Source organism: Cajanus cajan, chromosome 5 (assembly GCF_000230855.2).
Source record: "Cajanus cajan strain Asha chromosome 5, NIPB_CcT2T_4, whole genome shotgun sequence".
NCBI lineage: Eukaryota > Viridiplantae > Streptophyta > Magnoliopsida > Fabales > Fabaceae > Cajanus > Cajanus cajan.
The window spans coordinates 66,917,727-66,928,067 of NC_138521.1; the positions used below are offsets into that span (position 1 = coordinate 66,917,727).

The 10,341-nt window shown below is 33.1% G+C and overlaps 2 protein-coding genes across 2 annotated transcripts; both read right to left on the reverse strand.

The window, feature by feature from the left end:
- Window positions 1–1,194: 1,194 nt before the first annotated feature.
- On the reverse strand, window positions 1,195–4,521 carry LOC109790473 (uncharacterized). The gene is made up of 2 exons (XM_020349628.3): window positions 4,196–4,521; window positions 1,195–2,706 (listed from the first exon to the last, which is right to left on the reverse strand). Exons 1-2 carry the CDS (start codon window positions 4,299–4,301, stop codon window positions 2,372–2,374), a joined length of 441 nt encoding a protein of 146 aa, XP_020205217.1. The 5' UTR covers window positions 4,302–4,521; the 3' UTR covers window positions 1,195–2,371.
- Window positions 4,522–8,224: 3,703 nt separating this feature from the next.
- LOC109790472 (GATA transcription factor 21) lies at window positions 8,225–10,089 on the reverse strand. The gene is made up of 3 exons (XM_020349627.3): window positions 9,656–10,089; window positions 9,167–9,538; window positions 8,225–8,825 (listed from the first exon to the last, which is right to left on the reverse strand). The coding sequence occupies exons 1-3, from the start codon at window positions 9,875–9,877 to the stop codon at window positions 8,481–8,483; spliced, it is 939 nt and encodes a 312-aa protein (XP_020205216.1). The 5' UTR covers window positions 9,878–10,089; the 3' UTR covers window positions 8,225–8,480.
- Window positions 10,090–10,341: the final 252 nt, after the last annotated feature.

The following is a 10,341-nucleotide window of genomic DNA, read 5'->3' on the forward strand; positions in this document are numbered from 1 at the left end:
AATAATTATGCATTATTTAGTTTGATTTTTTTTTGTTTCATTTTTCAAAAGTTTGTATACGAAACAGTTAAAACTTTATATATGTTTTCTCTTCTATCTATATAAACTTCAAAAAAAAAAAATTCTCAACATTATGCAAATAACAGTTATTAGTAACATTTATTTGCATAAGCTGGATGAATGCTTAAGGCATACAAAATGTGCTACTAGAGTATGAACTTCTAACTAAAATAGATGCACATATCAGTGTGATAATGTCATTTGGAAATCAGTGATGCCACATGAATTGTTAGCTATAATGCATTTAAAAATTCCTTTTTAGATGGATTTACAAGTTGGTTGCAGGATAAGATAATGAAACAGAACAGGAGACTTCCCGAAACGTGTATCCCATGTTGCAAGCAAATTCAAGAGGATCTGTAGAACTCCATTGCATGTACTAATCAGAAAATGTGATTTCATTTGCTGTACGTAGACGGCTGAACAATCTGATTATAACCTAGAAATTGTTGTAACTAGATATAAAAAAGACAGTAGAATTTCAAGTCAATCTTACAAATAAATATTTCCCTTGTCACTGATTTTGTTCTCTCTCTTTTTCCATTGGAAAATTACAAGAATTTACCATATTTGTTACATTTGGCATTTTATGGTCATGCAGCGGGGGAATAGGGGTAAATTCAAAAGATCCAATGATCCATGCATTCTTGGGCCAATAAATGAATAGAGAAGGAAAACCATGTGGTGATTGACAAGCTTTGATACTCAAATTACTGCTACATGACAATTAGTACTTGAGATCAAGATGGTCCCTGGCATTGCAGAGAGAACATTGAATAGGATAAGAACGTATATGGTGGCCAAATAATATAGAGAAAGATGAGATAAACCCTCAACTCTAGATTCCGATTTTGGATGGGTGCTCAAGCAAAAGCTAGCATAACCTACCTAAAGTCCTGTACAGTGTTGGAAAGACAACAATGAGGAATCTTCAGCTGTAGATGGATAGATTTCCAAATTGAGCCTAATTTCTAAGTGTATTTTGCTCAATTGGTCACGATAATTCAAAAATAGACGAGACCTGATGATAGATTGTTAAAAGCACAATTACTGTTAAAACGATAAAATAAGGCAGTTGTACTGCTATAGGGCACTGTTGACAAACCATAAGCTATTTGGATCAAATCCAAATACTGAATAGAGAAGGAAACGATTTTATCGTTACCCATAAACATAGATAGTTATTGTCTTATTCACATGACATTTCAACATGTCATCCTCATTTCATCTTAGTGCAAAACCCTCATGCTTAGTGCATGACCAACTTTTGACCAAGTCCAAGCGCCACAAGGCCAATTATGCTTAACTCGTGAGAAGTATGATTATTAACTCATTAGAACGTTGCTGCTGGACCAAGTCAAGTGCCAGCACATTGTCCAAGGCACTGATTAATTCTTACCACCGTGAGCTACAATGGAGACAGTGCCATGCCAGCCATAAACATGTTTATTTATTTTCAACAACATATTTCTGGATTTAATGGACTGCAGTTGTTTATGGACCGCAAGCAAAATGTGTCATATATAATTGAACATCACTCATTCAGCAGTAAGAGTATTGGGATAACTGCAGGAGGTGCATCATCTACGGATATGGGTATAAACTCAAGTAGCACCAGTACATTTGGGACCATAAACACAACCTGAAGCAAGTAGTCTCAAAACGACATTTCGGTTCTGCACCCCAGCCCACTTGGAGGACATCAGTGATTTACTGTTTTCATGTGACAACTTTGTCACAAACAACACAGATGGAGTACATAACCATATGTATGGCAGGATTCTGCTGCTCATATCACTATCATCTCTTATGTCTTCTTTTGCATATGTGTCCGTGTTCCCCACATTGCATAGAATTTACTCGTTAGAGTAGTAGCTGGCTAGTAATTCATTCATACAGATACAAAACCAATGCATATATCACATGTTAAGAGAAAGAATACAATTATTGACAATTGGAGACCCAGTAGTGGGGCATAATGGTTCTCCTTTTCAATTAAAGTTGTTGTTGTCACACCAACTCAATAATATTCTTGCATAATATCCTGTGATCCATGTAAATGAGACTAATGCTACAGTTAACCCAATTGCTAAGCTGGTATGCATACCTAACTTCCATTAGGTGAAGTTTGTCAGGATGCCTGTTTCTCTAAAATTCCTGGAAATGCGATGCTATTAACCCATTACTATCCAGCAAAAAATGAAGTTCAGATGAGATGAGCTTGTCAAATTCAAAGCCTATCAGTTGGGTTGAAAGTTGAAACTATTTAATCTGTCAGTGATATGGTTATGTTAGACCACAAGAGTGGATGTTAAAACTTTGGTATTGACTTTGCACGCAGGAAATGTTTAAGAATGGCCTTTTCTTCATCAACTTGTTTTTTCTCTTCAAGGTTCTTAGGTTTCACTTTCCTTTTCTCTTCCAGCATCCACTTGAAAATTTCACGTTGTTGTTCTTCAGGGATAGGAGCCTGTATTTGCACAGGTGTTGTGACAGGCACAAAGAAATCATCATAATATGAATCAATTGAACTTGTGATGGGTTCAGGAGGAACTTCAACAATATCTTTGCCCTTATGTGATTTTTTTTCTGTTCTTCTATTAATCACCATTGAATCTCTTCGTTTTGCTCTTGCAAATAGATAAGCTGCAATCAAATATAAATCATGGTGGAAAAGACACAGTAAATACTGATCAGTATATTTCAAACATTCTTCTAAACCAGAGGCAAAAGCCATTGGCTGTATACATCCAAAAAAATTTCCTAGTATCAAAAAGTTAGAGAGGATATGAGAAGTTGAAGACCAACAAATAAATGATATTTTACCAACCATGCAGCATCATGTGATTTGTACAAGGATAACTATGAATACTATCTGTCAAATTGATCATTTTCATATCCTAAAGTCATTATATTTCTCTTTAGGGTATTGAATCATCAAAATTTGGTGTTGACAGCTATGCATTAAAATAGCAATCCATATTAATCGAGTGGCCAATGACTTCAAATGGCACTATTATCAAAAATAGAAATTCCATCAGACAGCAATATGCTAAGGTACTATTTACAAAAGGTATCCATACTAAACTGTAATTTTCTCACACTTTCATCAATATAACCAAGAACCAAAAAGAAAAAAATGGGGCAGTCCCACTCATTTTTAGACATACATTTAAATACAAACATCTCACAACCCGCTGATCCAATGTTAAGTATTATTTGAAGTTTCTTTCTGAACATGACAGTTGTACTCAACTGGCAGAAAAATCATGTTAGACAACTCCAAATAAATCGTACCAGTTCTCCAATCACAACACCCACTCGAAGTTACATATGTGTTCTTTACCAATAAAAGGGACTAAAATCCAAAATCCACAAGTAATGATGACCATCGAGATAAGCTAATTATTTCCCTTGAATCCTCCCTCCCATGCTCCCAAACACCCAAATAAAGAAACACTCCTGGTGTTACATTCACGCCTTAACATCAATGATAAGAACAAACACAATCGGCAGCGTTTCCATAACAAATAAGGTTGAACTTATGATAACTCAAAGAAAACTTACACATGTATTTCTGCGCATATTAAAGTAGTTCATCAAGCATGTCTTTATCAGAATACAAATAATCACTCAAATTGCTCTCTATAGCAATTAAGCCAATCAACAAACCACCTTAATCAAAGGAGAGAAGTCTTTTGAATTGTTTGAATGTTATTATCCTATACTTTCCTAATTCCTATGGTGCTAGCTATTTTGTTCAGAGACCACAAGTATTATTAAAGAAGGCAATCCTGATCAAGCAGGATAAGAACATTGTCATCAACAAAACTTTCTTTTAAAGTATTTAACACATCCAGGGACATGATTAATTCACGTGCTGGGCAATGTGGCTCTAGCTAAATGATAGAATACAAATGCATGTAAAGTGCACGTGCCATGAGGGCATTTTGTTTGAAAGAAAAGCCGAGGAAGTTAAGTTAGTTGTGTTAGGCAATATATCAAACACATGAAAGGCAGACGCTGAAGAGCGCAATGTGGCCCACGAAAGCAAAAACTAGCAACAACCCATTATTGATACTAAATAAAGTAAGAAAAGGAAGCATTAAAAAAAAAGAAGAAGAAGAAAAGGGACCTCCAAACGCAAGATTAGAAAGCAACAGAAGGCGCCAAATGAACTTGCAGCGTTTCATGAGCAAATCAGTTGGAGGCAGAGGTGGGGGAGCTTCACCATTCGTCATTTTGATCACTGACTCTTCACTTTGTGATTCGTGCTACCAAACAAACCTGAGATGGTCACGTTCTACTTCTTGATCTTCACACTTCACGAGTCACCCTTTTCCTTTGTTTCTTTTCCCAAAATTAACTGTTGTTAAAGTTTGACTTTTTATTCAGGACCCATTGTGCTACATAACACAACGGACATTAATTCATGGAATAGCCCATCATACGGCCCAATCATCATTCGTCCATATTTCCAATTTTACCGGAATCAATCACGCGCTATCCAATATAAAATGGGAAAAAAAAAACTATCAACCAAATCAAGATGAAAAACACCTTTCTGTAAAAGTATAAAATTGGTTTATTTTCTTAAAATAACTTACTTTAAAACAAGTGTTGGTTTAATGGATTCGATTCTTTTAAGTAAAATTTCAACTTTGATTGTGTGTATGAAAATAACGTGATTACAATGAGAATCTACTAAATATAGTTAATTAGATCTTCCAATAAAATAAGTTTTCATCAAAGTTAATAAATATTTTATACTAATAACATAATATAGTTAAAAATAATAATTTTTTAAAATGAAAATTAATATTGTTAGATAAAGAAAAGGAAAGAATATTTTTTTTATACAAAGGTGACGGGTTTGTAAAACGGTTCCTATATCTAGGTGATACATTTTGGAGACATGATATATTAATTTTAGTTGTCTCAAAATAATATTTTGTGTTATCAGTTAAACAATAGGAATGTGAAAATTAGTTGAATCTAGTAGGTCGATTCATTTCACCTGCTAATTCGCCAATTTAACGTGTCACTGAATGAGTTGGATTGTGATTTTTCTAAAATATTTTTATGTATTATTTCATTAAATACTAATTCCAGTTCTAAACATAAGAAAAAATTATTGAGATAAAAAATAATAATCAATATGATTATTTTTAATTAATTTTAGCATAAATTTAAGTTTTATTCAAAATATACTATTTATTTTGACGACTATTATATTTAATATTAGTTAGGATAAAAAATATATATCTTGTTGAAAATATTTTATGAACTATGAATAGATTTTGTATATAGATTTTATGTTTTTGTTATTTTGCATTGTATTTATTTAGTTCATGATGATAAATTTTAGAAAAGATTTGTGTTAAGATAATTTAGTTAGATTATATATATATATATATATACTGAAATAGGATGATATAATTATGATTTGTGATATTATTATTGTAAGATAGGTTCGAGTCAACCTATCTTGTTAGTTTATTCAATTGTCAACTGATTTTGTTATAAGAGAATAGTTGATTGATGTGTCTCGTCATTTATAATAATTTAAGTAAAGTACTAGATAAGGAAAATTGTACCATCCTAGGTCCATGGCTAACTTATCTCTTAGGCTTATAGCCGGCCTTCTTCTTAAGCTCATGGCCAATCGACTAATAACTATTGTACTTTTATAGGCTTATGGCTGACCGATCATGTTTTACAACTGACCTACTCATAAGAGGTCACTAACTAAGTTGTTATTCTAGTTATAATGATTCAATTGAAATAATGGATAAAATATATAAAAATCACTAATTTTATAAGATAAGTATACTCGAGATAAGTGGAACTTAAGGATCATGTATGTGATAGAAAAACGTTGAGGTTACAATCACGAGACAAGTTAAAAAATTAGGGTCACAAAGTCCTACTACTATGTTAAAAAGGAGTCTCTTCACAGGGAGACATGTATTCATTCTAGAAACAGAAAAGAGAAAAGAAAGAAATGAATTATGAAGTGCTTCGGTGACGAGATCATCTTTATGGCCAAAACATTCTAGTTGAAACTAAGAGACAAAAGTGACCTCTGCCTCTTCTTCAAGTACCAATGTTCTACTCATAAGTTTGTTGGTAGTGTGAGGATCACTGCGTTTAAAGTATTGTGTTTGTTTTTAATGAATATCGGAACAAGTCCCCATAGTCGAGACTAAGGGGCAAGAGTGTCGTAGGGTCCTCCTTCAAAACGTTAATGTTTTGACCATAAACTCACTAACATCGTTAGGATCATCTCGTTTGACGTATTGACGACTTTAACACTCATTAGATCATTATAGTTTTGTTCTTGAAAAGATCCCTCAACAGATTAAGGAGAAAAATTATTTATAAATTACTCTTAGTCTCAATTCTTAAGTGGCGTGCAACTTTTAGGTATAGAAAAATAATTATGTTTATGTTTGAATGGTTATTTATTTTTATTTATTTGATCGATAATATGACTTATCACTCATCTATTTTTATAATTATTTTAATAATTTTTATGGATCATTATACATTAACTCACAAATTACTAAAATCAATTTAGATAGGCTAAATCAACTCAACTCATTTTTTTTAAGATTAAAGATGAATTGAGTTAGTTGAGTTATTAAGATGTATTTATTTATTTTTATATATCTATAAAAAAAATCATTCATATATACAAAATAAAAAGAAAAAAGTTATATACTAACAATATAAAGTAATTTTATAATGTCATCCAAATATAAATCACATATAATGCGCTTGTCAACTATTGTAATTTGGAATTTTTTGTATTATTATAGATGGAGTATATGATTTAACCAATATTGTTCGTATTTTTTTTTATATTATACATATATATATATATATATATATATTTTTTTTTTTATTTATGTTATTATTTAAGTAATGTAACTTAAGCATGTAACTTACATTTTTTATGACTTCATTATCTACAATTTTGAGATAAAATTGTGTTTAATTATTTATAATTTTTTTCAAAACAATTTTTTTCATTGAATATCTTATGACTGGAATTGATTCATTTTTGTTTAATATTGAGTTAGTTTGGCTCGAGTTAAAAAAATAATAATAAAAAACCGAACAATTTATACCCTAACTCGATCAAAACCGAGTAAGAATCAAATAAGTATCCTCGGTTCAGATTCACTTCTCATGGCGATAGATCACCATTTTTATAAACACACTTATACATGCACATGACTACTTTTATACAGAAATTTCAAACAATCCATGTTTTATCATTCGTTGTCCGAGTTCAGTCTCGTTCATGGCAGGGAGGATATAGAAAAGGCACTCTAGTTTCGAATTTGTTGTGGCAGTTTTGTCTCGAACTAAAATCGGCATCTTAACTGAACCACAATTATGGCCACCATGCTTGCATGCTCTTTCTGTCACTGAAGAGTCAAGGCTATGTGCTAATACAGTTAGTTACTATGCAGTATTATATATGAAGCAAAGTCCAAATCAACAGGACATCCCACAAAGAGGGCCTCCCAGGAAACACAAAGCTGCATTCCGGACATGAATCATCACTTTCATGATTGAGAATCTCATCAGGTCAATGCGGAATAATTAATAACTTTTTGAGTGAGCTGTGGGAAAAGGTCGAATAAAGGAGCCCAATGAACATGGGAAAGAAAGAAAAAAAGTAGTCATGTTGCTTTCTCATCTGCTACACCTTAACATTCCACTTAACTTCACTAACCGGGTCGATCTAACACTCATTAGTTATTATGGTTGTTCCTAATCAATGTCCTTAAAGTTCTGATTAAGAAATCAGTATTTTTTTTATTTATTAAAAGGTGTATAGGCATAATCTTCCGTAAAATTTCATTCTTCTTTTGATTTCTTAATTAAAAATATTGGTTAGCATTTTCATTATTATAGATAACTCCATTGTTAACATATATTGAATCTAGCTATAAGCTTAATTACTCCAAGAGCATGCATTCAAAATGAATATTATCATATTGATAGTTCTTTTAATTAGCTTGTGCTGACTATGATTGGTTCCTGGCTATATATTAAGAAAATTACATTGAGTTCAGTAATTTATCTAACACGAGAAATAAATGAAAAACTAGATTAATAGCATAGTAAGCAATGATATATGTTCACCATATATAAAACCCTTGTAAATTTTATTGAACTAGTTGGGATAAAGAGAAATCCATCAAGAAGAGACCCACACTTTTTGGTCGTCAACTTGTTCAAATCAAACATTACACATAAGATCACTCACAACCTAACTAACTGCATTACATCCTCTTCTGGCACTCGCACATGCATATAGCACAAACCATTGATCTAACCAAAACTAGTCGTAAGACAACAATACAAGAAACCTAATTAACGATAGCTAGCTATGAAATTAAACTTCATCCATGAACAAGGCCATAAGATAGAGCCATGAGAAGGATCGCAGCCTCCTTCTCGTCCTGAGGGAAAACTTGATGCATAGCCAAGTTCTTTCTCAAGCGTAGCGTCAAATCCTCAAAGCCAAACTTGCTTCTACTTTGAGATGGCTTTGCTCCAAGCTTGCGCTTCTTTTTCATCTGTGGGGCACCCTCAATTCTTGACTTCTTCTCTTTCTTCTGCAACTTGTTTCCCTTCACAGATTTCTCAGCTTCCACAAGAACTGTTCCATTTCCCGCTGCTGCTGCTGCCGCCGCCATGGCACGTCTTGCCTTCCTTTGTCGAATCCCACAAGCGTTGCAAAGTGACTGCCACACAAATTACATAAATTTAATTTCAACATAATAATAACTACAGATATTCCTGTTAATTTTACTTTGAGCATGTTTAGATACATGCTAAAAAGTGTTTCTTTATTAAAAAAAGATTTTATCTTTGATAGAAAAATTTTCAAAAACTCTTTCTAAACTTTAATTCGAAAAGACTTTTATTGAGCTTTGACAAGTTAAAAGTAAAGTTATTGATTTGTTTTTGTTGTGTACTGTGTGACTTAAAAAAAAGAATTGTAGAGCTTTGGTAATTAGTACGGAAACTGTTGAGTACGAATCCATTATAGGGATTTGTGTTTTATAAGATAAGGTTTATGTACCTTGGGGCCTCTTGGTCCACTCCTCCAGAGAGGGGTCTTGGTGGTGTGGCAGTCAGCGCAAACCCTAACTGTGTTATTACCATGGTTTGAGTAGTTGTTGCTGCTGCTATTATCAGTTCCAAGCGGTGACAATGGTTGCTTTTGATCTTCAAACTTGTGCCTAGTGTTGTCTGCAACACATGCGTCAGTTTGATCCGACACCACCATCTTCCGCGTCATTCTCATCTTTGAAGACATCCAGTTCATCGAACCATCCTCAGCAACTGCTTCAAGATTTTCATTCCTCTCTTCTTTCTTCCAAACTGTCACCTTCTGCTCACTTTCTGCCACCGACTGATCCCGTGATCCGCTAGGAGGGATAATCTTCTCAGCCTATATAATAAAGATCGCACGATCAAAAATCAAAACAAGAAGATATATACATAATAATATATTACAGTGATCATAAAGATTATGATCAAGGGTATATGTATGTATATGTCATGTCACCTCTTCATGATCGCTTGGTATTTTCTTTTCTGTTGGTTGCCAATAGTATGATCGAGCTTCTTGATCTTGATCTGGCGGGTTGAAGAGAATAGGGTAGGATGATGATAGAGAAGAAAAGGAAGAGGATGCGTGATGATTTGGACTGAGGAGTTCGTGGTTCTGATCTTCGTTAAGATCCAGAGGCATAACAGAAGATACTGAATGGCGATAGGCTGGAATCATGATGGACGCACACACATAAAAACACACAGACAGAGACAAATTAATTCAGCAAGGTACAGAGAGAAGTGGGAGAGAAAGGGGTGAGTGCAATATGCAAAAACTGAAACAGTCTTCCTTTTGTCCAATACAAAGGTGGAAGAGGATTGAGAGGGAGAAAAGAAATGGCCAACGTACACTTCCTATATACTCATGTGAATGGGAAGCGGCGGAGATAACTTTATATCATCATATATATACTTGACTTTATACCATCGTCATTTATACACTTCAAAGTTAATAAGATTTTTCTTTTCTTATTATACCTGACCCTAAATTAACTAATGTCAATCAATAACTTGAGTCTCCACTCTTTCGAATGCAAAAATGTTTATAAATTAAAAGGATATTTACTTATCTCGAACTTTTAATGAAGATTAGTCTTTTATTATTCGAAGTTAGTAATGAATAAAAAAAATAATGTAAAA